The following is a 19,802-nucleotide window of genomic DNA, read 5'->3' as shown; positions in this document are numbered from 1 at the left end:
CTGCAAATGCAGGCTCTCAGCTTAAACCTTATTGCAAATTTTAGGACAACTTTAACCACAGAATCACATTTGGCAAAAAAACCCAAATAGCTGATAAACTCAGGAGAAAACCGATGTACGTATAATATCATGGTCATGATATACGTATCATGATACGTATATCATGTACGTATAAAACCATGTACATGGTTTTAACTGTACATTCTAGTCTGGTTTTATTACTCACAACTTCCATAGGTAGAAGGAGTGAGAGTTAATGCAACTGAGTATTTCTAAAAAGGACTGTAATTCCTAAGATAGCTGGTTGCTGTTGATTGGAAGAGGTTTTATCTTGAGACCAACAGCAACATCTCCTTCAGTGTATGTGCAAACATACAAAGCACAAGTAGTTATTTAATTAGTGAAGCATTCAATTATTATTAAAACTTGACAAAATTAATCCCAGTATTTTAAGATCCCTCCTTTCTTCCCCCTCTTCAATTTTTTAATTTTAGTGTTCTCTAACTGCAATTCCACCCATGATGTGTGGGTGGGATAAGATTACACTAGTTATGCAACAGTGACAGAACTTCAATTATAACTTGTTGACTACTACTTATTTTAAAGTGAAGTTCATTGCAACAGTTTACAGTTCACCTGAAATACTATTTTAAACTGCAAAATGCATGTACCGAGCCAGAAGTAAGTTCTACGGAAAAGGACCGTATTTCTTGTTTTATTTTACAGAATGGATTTTTTAAATCATACGGGTATATGAAGTCATTCAGATTTTGAGACACATTTGTACCTGAAGTAGCCAAAAAGGGACAACTCAGCTTAAAAGTTCCCAGAACTTTTAAATAAGAGAAATAGATCATTTTCATTGTTTCATTTTCAAAATATAAGGGTTTAATTCTTACAAACCATTTTGCTATATGAAACAAATATATTTTGAATCCTGATGAAAGCTTTAACACAAAATTGAAAATCTACACTAACAGCTTATAGCATAGCAACCAGAGGAAAACTGCATCAGGGTTTTACTTTTCAGAAGCCTATAAACCAAACCACTGTCTTGATTTTCTCTAACTCATGTGCAAATAAAGTTTTACAGTGTTTGCTGAAGTGTCAGTGTAATGCCTCCGTTAACATTAACACACAAATTCTCAACACTTTCCATATCAATACTAAGCCATATGATCTATTTCTAAAAAATACTGATTTTCTGACCCTGTTTAATAAGTTAAGTCTATTCCTTTGGCTAAGTGCAATGATAACAAGTGTTAAAGACAGTTCTTTGAGGCGACTGTTTTAAGCTCCAAAGCTCTACCTGAGTGGCTGTTGGCTTTAGTTCCCTTAGATACTGCGCAACTCAAAAGAACCAAAAATGTCTCAACGATAAATTTTTCAGTCTACAGAATAGCTGGAGATATAGAAAACATAGGTGAAAATAACCTTTTTTCTAAAACAAAACTAACGGACATACTATAAAGCACTAAAGATATTTTTCTTTACCAGTAAGAAAATTCTAGCAGTTTCACACATCATTACAAGACACAATGTAACAATATAACAGAACAGTAACTGTCAAGATACATCCCAGAGGAATTATACTCAATCTTTTAAACTAAAAGCAAAGGTTACATGAAAAGTGTGGCAGGTTTTGTTTTAGGTGATAAAACTAACTCATTTGGTTTATGAGAGGGTTCCACAGCACATAATTTTCACTCTTTTTTTTTTTTTTTAAATAATAAATGATTAGTTCTTGTTTCTCAAAGACCTCAAGAGAGATGTACTTGCACCAAAGTTGATAACAGCCTTAGAAGGTGCTATTGTGGAGAATAACTAGATTGACACCTGTTTAGAATCAAAGTATTGCATGGTATTTTATTTAATGGATATGGCTTAATGTACTTGCATTGTTCAAGCAAGAAGTTACTGCAATGTGTTTAATAAGCCTGGACCAACACAAATACTGTTTAAATATATACATGTGTATATATATATGTAATCTGTACATATGAATAGCAGTGGTTACAAGACTGGCAAGCTGTTCATAGAAAATGATGTATTAAAACATGTAAATGAAACCTGCCTAAAAATCTAAGCTGTCCTAAAGGAGATACTTGCAATTACTATAGTGCCATGTGAATGCCCAGCAGTTTGCTTATACTAAACCAGCTCCTGTGATTCAGCAGCAATACAGTCAGCATACAAGAAATGTTAACCACATAGTTCATACGTTGACCAGAACCTTCCCTTTCCTGCCTTTGATCTTCTGTACTTGTATCATTTATCTCAGCACTCTCTCTCTGATTACCCCTCCTTCTGAATTTATTGAGATTGTGTAAGGCTATGTATGCATAAAACACAGGGTTTTTAAAGCAGTTTTTAATGAAATGAGACTTATTTAAACAGAAGAAAAAAGACTTCTTTCATAAATTAATCACAGTTGCTTAGTCAGGCATTCTTCCCTCAAACAGAATTCAAAGAACAAGTAGAAAGATAGCATGGCAAAGCATTTTTTCTTGCTGTTGACTTGGCTAGTCAAGATCATCTCCACAGCAATCAAAACATTACAAACATAACAAGGTCAGAAAGGTTTTCCTGTAAAGCATAACTAGGACTTGACTTCTGACTTTCTCAGCAAACAGATATCTGACTAAATTGTTCAGCTCTTCAGAAGAGAACTATTTACTGTTTTTAACATCAGTCAGCATGAAGTTACAACAGCTTACTTTAAAATGTTGGTCTGCTATTACCACATTTCAACTGGTACCCTTCTCCTTCCCCACCTGCCCCATGAAAGGGGGGGAGAAAGCAGAAAATTGCCTCCATGTCTAACTCTTCTCTCAAAACAAAAATACATACAGCTGAAAGACTTTGAGAGGAAGCTTGTGAAGTTTGTTTTAATGAGTTTTTATACTCCAATTACTAAGTTTAAAACTTTTATAAATAGGAACACCATATCCACATAAAAACTGTTGTGGCTTGTGAATTTTTTTTTTTGGTGCCATGCTTCTTTTAAAGACTCTTTATGTAAGAAAAGTACATAAAGTGCATACCCACCCAGGTATATACCAAATCATGGCAGGAGTCATCTGAGCTTAAGCACTGGGATTGCCTCAGGGTCCCAAAAGTGTTGTAGTGCAGCAGCAATCACCCCACAGGAGAGGCTGGAGTTCCAGAGCAGGACAACCTGCAGGGCCTTTCCCTGACTGGGATCAGCCAGCTCCTGCTGCTGGGCATGGCCACCCTTCCCGCATGGGTATGCAAGCACCAGATTGTCAAACGGGACTCTTTCTTTCTCCATGTCATTATTCAAATCGGTGCTCCCCATGTCTGAAACACTGCTCACAGGCTGCCTGTGTGTCCCCTGATGCCACGTGAGAATTACCACACTTCTGCTGCAGTTGTTCATTGTATCAAAGCCTTGCAGGCAGCCAAGTTACAGGTAATGAACTTCTGTTTTACACACACTAGTTCAGGCCTCAGGAATCTTCTCAGGGACAGTTGCAAGGGATGGAGATAAAAAGGTGAGGGGCGGAAGGGTAGAAACTGTGAATCCATCATTCTTGACTAGTGAAGCTCAGCAGTAGTCTTTGGTAGCTAGGCCTACAGCACATATCAGGTGCACACTTCAGCCCTGGCATTTGGTCTTAAAAGCCTACTCAGCCACTGCAGATAGTATTTATATTAGAACCTGGGCTGGCATGTATATTAACTACTAGAAGAGCAAAGCTTACGTTAGCAGGTACTGACCTACCTCAGGGGTAGCGCCAGACTGGAATCTATTCATGTCTAAGTTTCTGTACCACTCAGGTGGTATGCCATGCTTTAGCTGTTAGAATCAGGTATTACTTTCAAGTGGTTGCTCTATCAGGTTACTCTTCTCTATTATGCACTAGTAGTTTAAATTAACCTATTCGGAATTAGCCTCTGGTAAGGCAGCAGCAGCAAATAGCACCTCCTCCCAGCTGATCCACACGAGATTTCTCTGTGCTGTTCCTGACTTACTGTATTAAGAAGCAAAGTTAGTTTTCACTAGAAACACTTTAAAAAATAAAAAAAAAAGTTATAGCAACTCTACAAATGCATCAATTTGCAAAACCTCCTCTTAAAACTGACTTAAAGTCAGTGCGCCTCTGGAAGCACCGGAGAGTGTGAATCAACTTGCATAATGGGTTCATTTGTGCAGCAAACAGTCACAACACAATGTCATTTTTGATACAGGAATCCTCTTAACAGTGGCCAAAGTTATCATATCTGTTGTCCCATCTTCCCCTACAGGTCTACTATTGTATAAAGATTTTAAATCTGTAATATTTGGTGAAGGGTCTCCTGCTGCCAGGGGTTCAGTTTCTGGCCAGGGTCAACTCAGCTCAGGCTTGTGGTTTCATAACAAGACAGTTGTTACAACAAAACGCAGTCACAGTGATCTTCATAACTGACTGCTGTATTTACAGATTCTAGTCAGCTTTATAAAGGATGGACCAACATTTTTCAGTCAAACAAAAAAGCTAATGTGGTATCCAAACAAGATACTAAAATTTTCTCTCTCCAGTGAACAGCATTAATTAATCCCAGTTGCCTTGAATCAACAATCATTATATGGAAGCAAGAAAATAAGGAAGCTTCTACAAATTAATTGACAGCAAGTGACACTTCTACGAGTAAGACAGAAAATAATTCAGAACAAAGAACAATCTTGAAGCTTAGTAGTAACCATGTAGAATGAGCACCTAAGAACCAAACTGGATAATATATTTTAGCCGAATTTCAAAACAAACAAACAACAACAAAAAAAGAATATTGTTTTTAAACAAAGCTTACCTTCAATTTCTTATTTAGTTTACAGCAATATCTGTATAACATTGCCAAATTTAATGGCCCAAAATCTCCATAGAAACTGGGAGAAAAAAGAACAAAAAGAAGTGTTATTTATACAAAAGAGCTAAGCAAATTTCAACATGCATGTCGTTGAAAGTTAAAGCTGCAAAATCAGTAACTTCGGGAGGATATTGAGTAGCCAATATATATGGAGCAACAATAAACCCTTTATCGATTAATTTAACAGAAGGATAGCTACAATTACTTTGAAAGCATTTGTACCTTCAGTTTCAGATGCTCTGGTTACTACCTTTTCCATTTTATACACACACTAAGTACAGAACTTTTTCTCCATCCCATAATAACCAGTTCTGGTTTTGGACAAAGCTACAGAGAACAACTTCAAGACATGATCTAATCTCCTTTAAGCCACACTGATGTCACCCTAGATAAAGGTTCTACAACTGCTTAAGATAAGACTACCTAATTAGATATTATGAAGAATAAACTAAACAGAATTTCTTCTTGGTAGTAAAATTTATTAAATAATGTCCAGTCTCAATCTCTGCCCAAAATTTAAACTTATTTCTTTTTATCCCATCCTCCACTATTCCAGAGGTTACATATTACATATACACTTCACATATAATTATGTTTCCCTCTGTCCCCCCAATCCTCTTGTCTCTGTGCTCTTCTTGCAATTTATTAATTTCATGTCTTCTGATTGTTCTTGTTTCTCTCTTCCAGATTCTTCTTAAACACTCGTATTACCTTTGAAGCAGCAATCACTGTCCTTAGGGTAAGAGCTAATAGCAGTAGTCTGTACAGGAAAATCACTGCACAACAAAAGCTCTTGGTAGGGGTTCACAGTGTTCATCCTAGCAAACCTTTCACATAGGTGCCTTTACAGCTAATAGGAGCCTTTATGCAAGTAACTTACAGTGACACCTCCCAGAGCTTTCTCCCTCCCCACCCATAATGCAAAATTGCTCAAAATTTACATTGCAAGCTTTCTCCAATATTTTTCCTTTTTGTCTGTAGAAGGTCTGTCTTCATCTAAGAAAATCTGTTGATGTACAGCTTATAAATTTCAGTGAGAATGGACTATAACTTAAACTGTTTTAATAAGTTCTGCCTTAAGCCTTGACAAGAGACAGGGCACTTCCTGTCTATTGACAAATAAAATAGGCCATCGGCATCTGAATACATGTTATTGGGGGAATGACAACAGAAAAGTTAACTCTACTCTATGACTTCTGGGCTTTGAAGAGTGAAAACTTACTGAAATCAGATGGGTAGTACCTTTCAAGCTTTCTTCTCCATTGGCAGAGAGTTTATTTTTCAGGAAAGTTAATTATGTTCTAATTAAACATAGGAAGGGAACTTTTACTTTGAGGGCAGTCAAACATCTGGAAGAGGTTGCTCAAGGAGGCTGTGGAGCCACAACCCAATTGCACAAGACTCTGAGCGACCCGCTCTTGTTGACCTTGCTTTGAGCCCAGGGGTTGGAGTAGACAATCTCCAGAGGTGCCCTCCAGCTTCAGCCATTCTTCTAAATGCATACAAAACCAAAGTAGGAGTCCCCTATCTTTTGGTGCTTATAAGTTTATTAGTATCCTCCTCCTCACATTCTCTCAAAAAAAAGAAAGCCAAAACCAGTGCAAAAAGAGACAATTACATTAGTTTGATCACCATCTAGAATGACAGCCCACCTGCCACACCAGTGCTCTTTCAATATCATCTACTTTACAACATCAAATAACATGTTTGTTGAGATTCAGTTCAACCCTTCAGTACAAAATATAACGCTCATTAGCTGTGTCAAAGACTAAGCTGTCCAGCTCTTAGGACTTTATTTGTAGGTTGCACCGAAGTTAACTAACTCAAGGGGAAATTGCAGTAAAGTAGGGTTTGACTTTGGAATTCCTCACCTTTTCTTAGATAAATCTGCCAGATATGGTCAACAGTTAATAGTTGTTTTTAAAATTAAACCCTCCACAGTTTTTAATCAAGATGAAAAAAATGTTCTAAGAAGGACAAGTAGGAGTTATGACAAATAAGTTAAAACTGGAGCTCTAACAATACTACAGTGAAAGTAGCTTCTAAAAACGCTACATAAAAGGCTTACTAACATTTCCTCCCATTTTGCTGCACCAACACCTTCTCTAAATCTAAAAACCTTGTTCCCTTAACTGTAGAGCATTATTTCACTTAAATATGTGATAGTAGAGTAGAATTTAGGATTTTAAGATTCTGGGAAAAATACTTTTTAAAGTATTGTGGAAAAGTGTGGAATATGATGATTACTAGAATACGGGATACTTTTTTTAAACCAGTGTGAACAAAGTAGCTTTTATCTGGTCAAAGATGTAAGTGAACACACAGTTCATCTAAAGCACTGAAGAACTGCAGCATGCTTTAGGATGATAAGTTTCTATCACTATTCATCTGCTGGAAGTACATCGATATGAAGTCATACATTCGGTTCTACTTTCACACATGACTAAACTCAAACAGAAGCGCAGGAAAAGCTCATTAAAATTAATTTACAAATCATTTCATCCACAATAGACAAATTACTTACTATTTTGGTGGGGATAAGGATAAAATACATTTAGTCTGTCCATGAAGTTATTCCATTTCTACAAAATAAAGCCATTCAGATTCTCTCAGCTGCCAAACTATAAGATGTTACAATCTTAGACTGACTATTCCTCCATCACTCATTACCACGAAGCATGCTGTGCTTCTTTTAAACAGAGGAGGCAGGGGGGAGTATCACTGTTTAAGACTCTGGTACTATCACTGTTTGTCTATGCTGCAGAAACAAGGTATTTCTCAGAAACCAAACACAATCATAAGTGAAAGGCATTTAGGTCACTGTTGCACCAGAATTATTACCTAAACACTGGCAATTGCCAAGTTATTTACATAACATCATGCAGGCAGTGTAAACCGGTCACTGGCTTTGTCGACAAAATGTTGTTGTAGATCCGTGAGGGGTGGAGAAAGTTGATTTGTTACATATATAATTCTAACTTTCTCCACTTAATACCTCTAAATTGGAATAAGCTTGAATGTCCTAAGTGAAACAGAACTCTCCAAAGAGTTCTCTGAAAGGCAGCACAAGGCTCTGTATTGAAGTCAATGAACTCTGATCTACAAAACCCTTCTTCAATTTATATCCTTAGAACTAAATACTGTTTCTGTCATGTTTAAACTGAAGGGTTTAATCTTATGCACCCTCATTACTTTTAGCATAACTGGCCATTTTTATACTTTAATTAGAGTCACTTCACCATGACACACCCAGATGATTTTCTTAAGAAGAGAATTTTGACATAGAGTTAAATATAAGCAGAAGATGGGATATGTGGGCTATGGGGAAGAAATGACACACCAAGTCATCGTCTGAATAAAGAACTTTATCTCACAGTACTTGAAGACAAAACGTAAAAGAAATAAAATCTTATTATATGATAGTTACTGATAATCTACCCAATATTATTTTACTTCCCCCTCTTCTACAGGTAATACACTTTCTTTGTATCTAGATGTTTTAATAAGCATTTATACATAATAGGAAGTCAGGATGCCTCTGAAGCCTAAGCCAGTTAAGAGACACAGTCATTTGCAATGGAGGTGGGAACCAGATATGAGGAACAGAAAGCAAGTATGGAATTAATCTACATTTAATTATATTTTGTTTTAATCAAGTACTTAGATGATGGCTTAAATTATTCTTCCATCTCATCAATGGAAATTTGCTATCCTTATGCTTCTCCAACTAAGAAACAGCAAAACCCCAGAATATACTAGATGAATATTTAAATACTTCAAAAATACTATCATAATGCTACCTGGAAGCAGTAACATAGCTTTCTTGTATCTGTATTTTCCATAGAAGAGGCTCCTAGAGCCACTCCTTTCTACCAGTTCTTACAGCTTAACATCTGAGGTATTTGCTGTATTGTGTCATAGGAATGGTCATCCACCTAGAAAGGCCTGCCCATAAAGAGCTTGTTGGTCTTTGTCATGCAAGCAGTTACTGTATGTTCTTCCATGGAATTTATTGGTCAAAGAAATGTAGCCCACAACTCTTTAGGACCACAGCACAAGCTGTTTCTCACCACAGTTCCATGAGAAGCCATGTGAAGGTATCAGAGTCAGCTCAAGCTTCGGGCACCTCTTCTGAATGCTCTAGTCCCTTTTCACTAAGCATCTGAATACCATTGACCCTAGTACAGCACTAGAACAATAAACAGCTTTCATATCTTGAACTATTGGATGGAGACTGGTTATGGTCAATGAAGGAATACTATAGCCTTGCAGACTTTGAAATGAATTTATAACCTCCATATTAACATCACTGTTAATCTACTTACAGTCAAGGTATCAAGTTGTCTTTCAAAGGTAAATTGCACTGCTTCTACTTTACCCCACAAGCCTCATACTTTTTACCCACAGATGAATACATCAGAGCAGTGGTTTTATACTGCCATTCACTTAGCAGTTTTGTGATAATGAAACAGAGGTACAGATGAAAGGATAGGAAATTCCCATCTGAAAAGCTATTTCAGGGTTCTTTTCTTCATGACAGAGCAGTGTGAGTTCAGTGTTATTGCTACACTGAACATGGGGGTATGAATGCATTCTTACCATAGGCATATCCAATAGTCTGAATATGGTCTAAAGCCTAATCACTATATGCGGTGGTGGGGGGATAAAACTGGTTTGGTGGATCAGTTCCTAACAATGCAATAATGCTCTGAGGGGATGACATTACTTGCATGGCAGCTTACTCAATTAGTGGTTTTGCAACTTGAAAATGGAGGCACAGTTTAGCAATTGCAATGATTTTCTGGCGTATGTACATTGGAACTGAAGTATAACTTCTCCTTCAGGTAGGAAGCTTGCATTCTTGGAGACCATCAACCACATAAAATCTTTTTTTTTCTGCAAAAACAGGAGCACCAAAGGCTTGCAATTACTCAAGTCAAGAAGTTCAACCTCAATAACTTCAGGAACTAGCAGAAACACAGCTTCCTAACTGCAAAAAAAAAAAAAAATCACACTAATTTCTCAGCATTTTACAAAGAGCCATCTTACTATTAAAATTAAGCAATGAGACTGAATCAGAACAAGTTGGAAAACATTCTCCACTTGCTTTCCTCTCCTTTCCTAGGCTGGATTGCTGCAACATTCAGGTCACTGTAAGGCACTTACTGCATGTGCTCTGAATCTTGCCATTAAGCAGCACAAGAACCAGGTACTGCAGAAGTGGCCACCTGGCTACTACAGATAAATGCTTCAAATCATAAGCTGAATATGCCACAAAACTTCTGGATGAAAGCCAAGAGGACCAGTCCACACACTCATTACTAACTGCTGTTCAGGAAATCCTACCTATTCAGTCATCTTTCTCCAGCTCCTGTTCCCTAGAGCATGTTCATCCTTCCTCCCTCCCAAACACAGGAACAAAGGCTGACTGCTCCACAGCACTGTGTCCCTGCTCTAGCCCCACCAATTCCAGTAACACGTCAATTGCTAGAAGCCTTCTTATCTGGGCTGAGACACAATCCTTAACACTTAATGCTACTTAGGGATTGCACGCTTCTGAATAGACAAAGGATGACACAGCAAATATTATACAACCCTAGAAATGAAGTATCACCTCACTGCTTGCATCTGAAGGTAGGAATAATGCAGAGGCTCTGGATTATACACAACAACAGGTACTCACTCCATTGTCCTTTGAATGTTCCAAATCTTCCTCAGGCTCCCAATTCTTCAAAATCTAACAAGAACTCACAGATTCAACTTATAGATAACTAAATAGCTATTCCAAACTACATATTTTTGATATAATGCTCCTCAACACCAAGAACAAAGCATCAGTGAAGTTCTCCCATAAAAGGTTTCCCTCTGGAATAATCTTCAGGTCGTGTTAAAATCTACTCTCTATGGAAAAAAAGTCAACAGAGACCAAGTTTCTTCTAAGGGGTTTCCTATGTCAAGCTACACTCCAATATAAAAGTAGAGCCTAGAAAACAGATTTACTGCAAACAAACAAAAAAATTCCTCAACAGTTTTGGCAATTTCTTTTATATTTTCCATACAAAAAAGTGAAGATGAATTTAGTAAAGCAACATGTGGGTATAAAAATCTATGAAACTGTTCGACTGGAGAGAACATCATAAATGTTAATGGATAGCACTTTACAAGTTTCAAATATAAAATTACATCAGTATTTAGTGTCTGAAGGAAAAGCTGACACTCTCAGAAATCTTCTGATTTCCTTGTTTGGAGTGAATTTAAAATCTCTCATTTTAAGATGGAAAACAAAATAAAGCTGGAGTACTATTCTTAATACTCACCTGTAAGAATTAGACATACAAAAGCTGGTATTAGTATACAAAGCTCTGTATTTACAGTCACATTGATAGAATTTAGAAGTTGGGAAATTTCCTAATTTTTTTTTTGTGGACTTCAGCTTACTAAGTTATCTTGGTCATCTGATAGTCAGGTTCAAGTCCTCAAAAGCTACGGATATGAAAAAGGAACTCCCTGTTCTCTGTGTGAAGTGACTGCTCTGTTTGTTGTAACAAGGCTAAGTTTAAGTTTTCTTTTTCCTTTCAAATGATATAAGCCAGAGAATGATGGTGTAGTTCAGGTTTCCTATGCAAGTACTCTTACTGGATAGCCACAGAAAAGACTCATTTAGCCAAAGTAAAAATAAACAAGTTAACCCTTACTCTTCTCACAGGAAAAAGAAACTGCTTCTTTGCATATACATGCAGTAAAGGAAATTTGTCCTACAGGTCAAGGTCCAAAAAGCACTCATTTAATATTGTTGTAGCTAAGTATTTGAGAGTCTTATTCTACTGCTGCTTGAACTCAAAGTAGTCGCTACCATAAGACTGCTGTAAAATGGGCAAGTAACACAAAATGGCTTGAAAGTTTAGTGTAAAACATATGATGTACAGAGAATATCATATTAATTACTTTTACAGCTGCTCACAGGATGTCAGAGATGAGATCTGCAAAAATCTGTTTATACAAGAGATCCAAAATCAGAACAAGTGACTGAATAAAAACATTATGATTTTTGAAAGCTGCCATTATTACTTATCAGGGATTCCCATTTCCCATTATTTAAGCTTTAATTTTGTTTGAGAAAACAGCAATAAGAAGGACAATAAAGAGTTGCTTTAATAAAAATACGTGAAAGCCAAATTAACCAGTCAAGTGCAGTATTCTCAACCCAGATCTGTTTACTGAAAGGTGAAACATGAAAGACACTATTCTTAGAGAATAAAAAGCTTCTTACTAGTGCCTAACTAATTAATTGAGGTCTTGCCAAAGCAAGGCTTGTCTATTTGCCAAATGACAGTCTCCATCAAGCTGGATTATTTCTCATTAACTCCATTCTCCTGGAATAATAGTCACCTGTACTACATTACCCTGAAAGATTGTATTCCCTTATAAGCAGCAGTGCAGACTTTCTCAGGAAGGACCTCAGAGTTTCAGAGACTGACAAAATCTTAAAGAAACAGATCAAAAAAAGAATTCAGATTGGATACATTCATTCAGTTTTCTTGTCCCCTCAGCTGAGGAATTTACATACAATTTCCCCAGCATAATAGGTTCAAGATTAAATTGCAGCACATTTAACCAAAATAGTGACAGTTCTAGTAGCAAGTTCCTAGTCAGCTAGCATTTGAGATGTTCTTAAAAGCATTTAAGCCTATCTTTATTATTTTTAAAGCGTGAACGTTCAAAAAAGTGAAGACAGTGTTATGAATTAATTAGAACAGTTGACAACTTCAACTGAAAACTGAAGGCTGAAGTACTCAAGATTACATAACCACACTTTGTGTACAATTTCGTGATAAATCACATGACAAACTCCAAGAGCAAGTCAGCATTTATCAGACCAAAGCTTCTAAAACCATCAGATCTAGCACTACAGCCATTTTGATTAATAAATGGGACATAATATTAACATGTACTATTATTTCCTTATGTCTCTTCAAGAGTGGTGGAAAAAAAAAAAATAAAGGAAGTGAGGCTGTGAGACTTGAAGTATTATGTGATCCAATAACATGTTCTGTTATCAGACAACCCCCAAACCTATGTATTCACAAGGTTTTCAGGTCATATATTGCTTTAGTGAAAGCAAACTGATACCTCAGTAAAGTCAGCTAAATAACTCTTAAAGTATGAAGTGTTACACAAATTTATCACTAAAGTTAGGAGAATAACAGCCCAAAGCAAAGCAGTTTACTTCCATGCACAATGAAGTATCCCTGTTCTCACTAAAATGATGCACCTAAACAAAATCAAGTCAATAAACAGTCATAGTAGCAAAATTACCTCACAGGTACTGATGATTTTGTGCTTGAGTAGACATCTCCTGCCCTCCTTGTAACAACCTGTATAACTCATTTGATTAAAAAGCAGAAGTGGTCATGAAATTCCAATCAGCAAGAACAGAATACACAGGCCATTTTGCATGAAGACTCTGGAAACAACTATCCTGAGCTACAGCACTCCAAAACTCACAAATGTTTATTTTGCCATCATGTAGCAAGTATTTCTAATCACTTTCTCAGAAAGAAGAAGGCTGCATTCTTGAGAAAATGCGAAGATCCAATCTGGTGTATTAAATTCACACTCCACTACTACTTACAGACAACCCCTGATGTCAGGCCACTTATTTTACTGTGCAGCCTGTGAAACACAACAGACTGACAGCAAGCTCACTGACCAGCATAAGGAAAGGGGAAGCTACAGGAAAAATCAGCATTTCCCCAAGAAACAAGAGACTTGTATTTGATCCCTTATTTTGCCTCTAGCTTTCCAATTTCAGAAACATATTGGGAAAAAAAAAAAAATTGTAACCCTACTTACACTAGCTTTTACTTCCCTGAGACAATATAAGCTTCCTTGGAGAGGAGAAGAAGAAGACAAAAAAAAAAAATAAAAAAAAAAAAATCAGGCATGGTTTTACTACCAAACATTGTATACACTGACAGTGATGGATGCTGCAATACAAATATCTGGGGAAAGTTTACGTAAATGAGGTTATTACACAAAACTTATCCATACCACCTGGTAACTGTCACTTAATTTCTACCTCATATCATGTTTTAGTATTTTCATTTGAGAGAACAAAATGGAGAGCACTATTACAGTATCAAATATAGAATGATAGCTTTAAAAAAGACCAAATAGCTTAGGAACTATCAATTCAGAAAATACACTGAGTTATATGTCCAAAATCTTGATATGTGTCCTTTGCTTCCCTCCATTATCTTGTAATTATATCTGATACCAAGTTACACCCGAGTATGCAGTTAACAGGTAAGTGGGTTAAGGAGTATAGTTACTGAATTTCCTTTTTCCACGTTAAAGAAAATTACTTTTCCCTCCTCAAATTTCTCAGTGCTTTTTAAAAAAATATGACACTGTCCTCACACAAAATACCCCAGTTACGGTCCTTGTTTAGTACAATCATCTGTAACTAATGGAGTACAGAACTGGTCCCCCTTCCCACTCCTAAGATCAAATCCCACGTAAGATTCCTTCACCTTTCCTAGAAGCATATTAAGAATTAGAAACAAACAAAAAAAAAATCTCAGGTCAAGTATAACACAGAAGTTTTAAGAGAGATACAAAATCAAATTTTTCTGTCATTTAAGTGGAACATCTTCCTGTAACACCGGTTGCTCTGGACCTTTTCCAGTTGAATTCTGCTTTTAATATTAGGTCAACCTTGCGTTAAGGTACTCCTGAGCTCCCCTTCCAAACTAAGTCAGTTAATGATCATTACAGAACCTACTCCCAACCCACACAGTTAATTACAAGAGTCAACTTTGGCAACAAATCATTGGGAACTCCAGTAGAAGACACACAGCTTAAGATAATGAAGACTCAAAAAATCATGTAGAAAAGAAATGCTAAAATCATAAGCTGTGCATAGAAAGTAAGCTAGAAACCAAGGAAGATTGTTTTACACCTTCAAAGAAGCAGTACTGAAGTCACTGGAGAAGGGAAGAAGGAATGGCTGATCACAACTTCTTCAACCGATACAGAAAGTTGTATTTAAAATAAGATCATTTTTGTTTCACTTGTGCTACAGCAAGCCCCTTGTCAAGTGGCTAGATAAATTATCACACATGAAACAGCTAGGAACACAGTGTAGAGCAGCTACTTTTTAACCACAGCACAGAGCAATTATTTGTTTAATGTATTTTATGTCCTTTAATAGTATTCACGCTACAATCAATTTTACTGTTGACCTATGTGCTGCCAGTGTCTTCTAAACACACGAAGCTCTTACTTCACAGAAAATACTTTTTCTGCTATTCTAGAGCTACAAAAGCCAACAGGAAGTGCTCATCTCAAAACCTTCTGCAGACTTACAAAAAGTTGCAGATGTTCTTCAAAAGCACATTTAAGTTTTGCATTCTTATGATTCTGTACAAAAGGTGATTACTTCATACTCCCTATACAGGAAAATACATATAAAACTATTGTTTCATCTACTCATACCAAGCAAGTCTTCTATTTAAGACACTGTTTAATAACATCTAATTAAGAGATTTTCTCCACCTTACAACAAATCTTACAAAGCTCAGACATCCTTCCTGTAGCTCAGCCACAATTTAAGCCATTTAACTGGTCTTGTAGCTGTTTTTGTGGGTGGGTTTCTGTGGTTTTGTTTATTTGTTTTAAGTAATCTTGTTAAATTACTTTCAGCTAATGTATAAATATATTCAGGCTAATTTTACACTGATGCTTTGTGCAAGCAGCTAAATAGGGCAAAAAATATTCTATATAGTAAAGTGTGCTGGGAAGAATCTCAGGTGATGACTTTGAGTATTCAAAACAAACAGAACACTTACTTTTCATAGACCAGCTCCTCATCGGTACAGAAGTAATGGGTATTCACAGTACTTTTCGGTTTATTTCGTAAAGTAGCGAAGTACAACCGATCTGAAAGACAGAGCAGGGCAGCAGTGTAGGGACGATGAGGCAACCGGCCCTTTCCCCAGCGCCTGTCACTGCCGACGGGCACCGAACCCACGACCCAAGAGCGGAAGCGGCCCCGCGGAGCCTTTTTCTCCTGCGTGAGCGGCGGCGGGAGCAGCCGCCCCCCCGCGGGCCCAGCCCGCCAGGACCCCCCCGCCCCCTCCGACGGGCTGGGTACCCCTCGGGTGCGACTTCAGGAGAGCGAGGGGGTTTCTGACCCAAAACACGGCAACACGTAGCAACAGGTGCCGGCCCCGCTTCTCGCCGGAAAAGAGCGGAGGAAGGAACCGCTGAGGCGCGCCCCGCAGCACCCGAGGGGCAGGCGGCCCGCGAAAACCGCAAGGGAAAGGGGGCCGAAGCTGAGCCGGGGACGCAGCAAAGCCCACGGAACCGGGGGAGGACGGGAAAGAAGCCAGCGGGTTTCTTTTTTGAGGGAGGCTCCGGCGAGCGGGACCCCCGTGGCCAGGGGACGGGAGGGCTCCCCGGCCCGTTCTCACCTTTCACGAACTCCGAGGCTCCCCCCAGCACTTCGGAGGCGGCTGCCGCCGGCTCCATCTTAAACAGGGCGCGGAGCAGCGAGGCACGGGGCGGCTCCGAACTCATGGCGCTCCCGGGCAGCCCCGGCGGGGCCGGGGCCGGGCTCGCTGGGAAGCGACCCGTTGCCCAGAGGGGCCGCCCGCCAGGGGCCACGCTGCTGGGAGCGCCGCTGCTGCAGCCCGCATAGGAACGGGAGCGGAGGCGAGAAGTAGCTCCGGGACACGGCGAGCCGCCGGACGGGCGCCTGCAGGGACTCAAACTCCACCCCAGCCCGCAGACGCCCCCGGATAAAGAGGCAGCGGGCGGTTACCAGGCGACCGGCGGCGCTCTAGCAACCGCGTTACCGAGCCTTTGTTTCGCCTGGCCCGGGGCCGAGGCGTGCGAGTGACCGGCCCCCCCCTCGCCCCCCGGCCCGACAGCCCCGCCCTCCGCCGCACAGCGCCTGTAAGCAGCGGGGCGGCAGCGCCCTGATCCGCCAGGGAGCGGCTCTGCACCCCGCACAGCTCCGCCCTACTCGCACGCCCCGCTCCGGCACAGCACGGACTTCTCCGCCCCGGGGCCCTTTTTTCTCCATTTCCCCCGCCCGAGGGCGGCCCGTGGCAAAACGCCCCACAGAGACATAGGAGTTTTGAGACACAGCTCACAGCGCCTGGGCCGGAGCGAGTACCTCGGCAGTGCGGGTCCAGCCCGGGTTACAGGTGAGCGAGCCGCGCTCAGGAGGCCGCCTCAGGGGCAAAGCGAAGCGCCGCACCCCGCAGGCGGAGTGCTCTGCTCACCCATTCGCGCGGGGCCCGGCCCGGATGGGTCTGCACCTCCATTTACCCTGATAGACAAACTGACCCACCAATCAAAGGCTGCCTTCCTACGTCTCCAGCCAATGAGCGAGCAGTGCCTGGTGAAGAGGGGGCTGCCACCGGGCGCGCGGCTCTCGTCAGCGGAGCCCCGGAGCGGCGCCTCCTGCCCGCCCGCCGGGGTTTCTGTCACCTGCTGGACCCTCGCTCCCTCAGGAGAGTTTTGTGTGCTTGGGAGAACTGAGAGGGAGCAAGACCTCGGGGAAGCCGATTGCGACACACGCGGCTTTCTCACGAAGCTCTCTCAACACGGTTCGAGCCGTGGGATCTCGCTCTTACAGAGGAGCCATCCAGCGACGAAGATTTCACATATGCTTCTAAGGCTGTTATAAAATTACACAAAATCACGCGTAGCTTGATGGTTTAGCAAGGTGAAATATTGACTTTCTGGTAGCTCATTTGCAAAAACTGAATTAGCTTGTACTCTGCAATTAACTTACTGCCAAAGAAACAGAAGCATTGAAAGTGTTAGAAATGCGTTTCTTCACCACCTGTCTCTTCACAAAGAATTAGTAAGCATCAAACAGCAGACAGACTCTCATTTTTACAACTAAACAGGCAAAAGGTTGGTAAAGGGGCCTTCAGGAGAAAAAAAGAAAAATTTTATTCTTCCCAAAACAAAAACACTAAAAACATTGTAATATAAAGCAATATGCAGCCCTGAGGTCCACATCTTTATCACTGCTTTCCTAACACTATAAATAACCTACTGTAACTACCAGTTAATCTAATTAATTCTAGTGTGTCTGCAGAGGAGGCTAAATATGAGTATAAAACCCTTTAGACTCTTCAATTTTTAATCTAGTGTCTAGCACTGCATAGCCTTTTAAAGCCTTACACACATGCTGAAGCACTACAGAAAGTACTTATCCCATGCAATTGTTTTGTAGTTGCTTGTTTATTTTTGGTTCTAATAATTTGTACCTGTGTTCTTACATTCCTCTTTTTTCCTTCTTTTCATAGCTCCAGAACTAATATTGCTGAATATGACTCTCTTTGGGCCTGGTCCTGTGAACTTCGTTAGGAAACCCCATTCTGAATGGTAAGTGCTATTCCATGCAGGATGCTTGCAAGACAGAGACCATAGTCTTCTGTAAACAGCAAATTAAGTAAAGGTTGTTGGAGAGTACTTGCTTTTTCTGGAAATCAATGCATTCCTCTTTTTCTGTATTGTTCTATATGACTTTCACACGTATTTAACTCTTATTTACATCAAATATTTATTTTCTTATTTACAAGCAGCTCTGTAAGGGGTAACATATCCTGTATCAGAAAAGAGGTATCAATGTATTTTCCCCAGAACTATAGTTTTTAGCACCCTTTTTTACTCAAAATTTCACTATAATTCAATGTAACATACATTTCTAAGCCTGTGCTGCAATTGAGGGGAGTTTGTGTGAGCATACTCAAATTAGCTTTAACTAAGGTATATTGGGCAAAAGGAGCAAAGATAGAGCAGTGCAACGGGGTAGCTATCCAGTATTTAGAATCCCTAGATACACAGTTTGTGTTAAAGCCTATTATTTGTAAATCCATATAGTTAGGCTGGTCAATCTAGGAAGCAAACATGACTGGAAACTGAAGCCTCACTATCAAAAGTTGTTTGTACACCACTTATATACCTTTTGCAAGATCACAAATATTGTTTTGGTTGCATATAAGTTCTCATTTGTGGCAATTAGCTAGCACGTCTGTAAGCAGAAAAAGTACCTAAAACCATCTCTCTCTTCCTCCCTGTAAAAATATGTACAAAATAACCTCCATGTTTTTCAGTTCCAGTATTATGTCTCATGGCTTTTACTATAATTATCTAATGAACTTCACCTTCTAAAATGCTAGCTTTAAAAATGTTTTCACCTCATACAATTTTATTATAATCAATTCCAATTACTATTTTTAACATTTGATGGTATCAAATATCGAGGCTACAGTGACATCTTGTGGAATTTTTATCTATAGGTAAAGAAGCAATTTTCTTGTTGTCTCATTGCATCGTTTTAAGACTTCATCCTGATTTTTTCAACAAGGACTTTTGAAATATATCTTTTAGATACCATTTTAAAAATCCTGTGTTGCGTAAACATTGATCACCACCTCTGAATGTTCTGTAGAAATTAATTTGTTTAGACTCCGAAATATTTCCAAATGACATCTAGAAAAATCTCGTAGAAGAAATCATTACATGGATATTATTTTGTTATAAAATAAATTCTCAGTAATACATTTCATTAAAGAACCTCCAGGCACTTTTTTAACCATCAAGGGATAAAAAGTTACCAGCTTTTAAAAAAATCAACAAACAAACCCCTTTTGTTTCCTAAACACAATGAATTATGGCTAGAGCTGAAGTCTTTGAATTTTCTTTGCTATCTAAGCTGTGGTTTTTAATGGCCCTTTTTCCTCATGAGTGGACCTTACATAAATTAAGTGAATGTGCCAACAAGTACACATTTAAAAAAAAAAAAAAGAAATCTTGGTGCTACTCATCTGTATGCAAACTGTGAGTTTAATTTAGACATCTAACACTGAAAAACTTGTTCAATAATCTGAAAATAAATCCATCACAAA

The 19,802-nt window shown here is 39.1% G+C and overlaps 1 protein-coding gene across 3 annotated transcripts in view; it reads right to left on the bottom strand.

The window, feature by feature from the left end:
- Positions 1-16,764, bottom strand: part of CDC14A (cell division cycle 14A) — a 62,889-nt gene extending 46,125 nt beyond the window's left edge. Inside the window, exons 1-3 of one of the 3 annotated variants that reach the window (XM_082052295.1) lie at positions 16,344-16,764; positions 15,720-15,810; positions 4,813-4,888 (exon numbers count right to left, since the gene is read on the bottom strand). In XM_082052295.1, the coding sequence (XP_081908421.1) occupies positions 4,813-4,888; positions 15,720-15,810; positions 16,344-16,449 (273 nt within the window). In that variant the 5' untranslated portion in view covers positions 16,450-16,764. Of the gene's footprint in view, positions 1-4,812; positions 4,889-7,710; positions 7,778-15,719; positions 15,811-16,064; positions 16,108-16,343 lie in introns of those variants that run through there. The other 2 variants (XM_082052297.1, XM_082052296.1) reach the window with 2 other exon arrangements.
- Between the last annotated feature and the right edge of the window lie 3,038 nt (positions 16,765-19,802).

Source organism: Streptopelia decaocto (assembly GCF_964273445.1).
Source record: "Streptopelia decaocto genome assembly, chromosome: 5".
In the NCBI taxonomy this organism is placed as follows: domain Eukaryota; kingdom Metazoa; phylum Chordata; class Aves; order Columbiformes; family Columbidae; genus Streptopelia; species Streptopelia decaocto.
The sequence above is the reverse complement of the archived record's forward strand: the minus strand, read 5'-3'. Positions and strand labels throughout refer to the sequence as shown.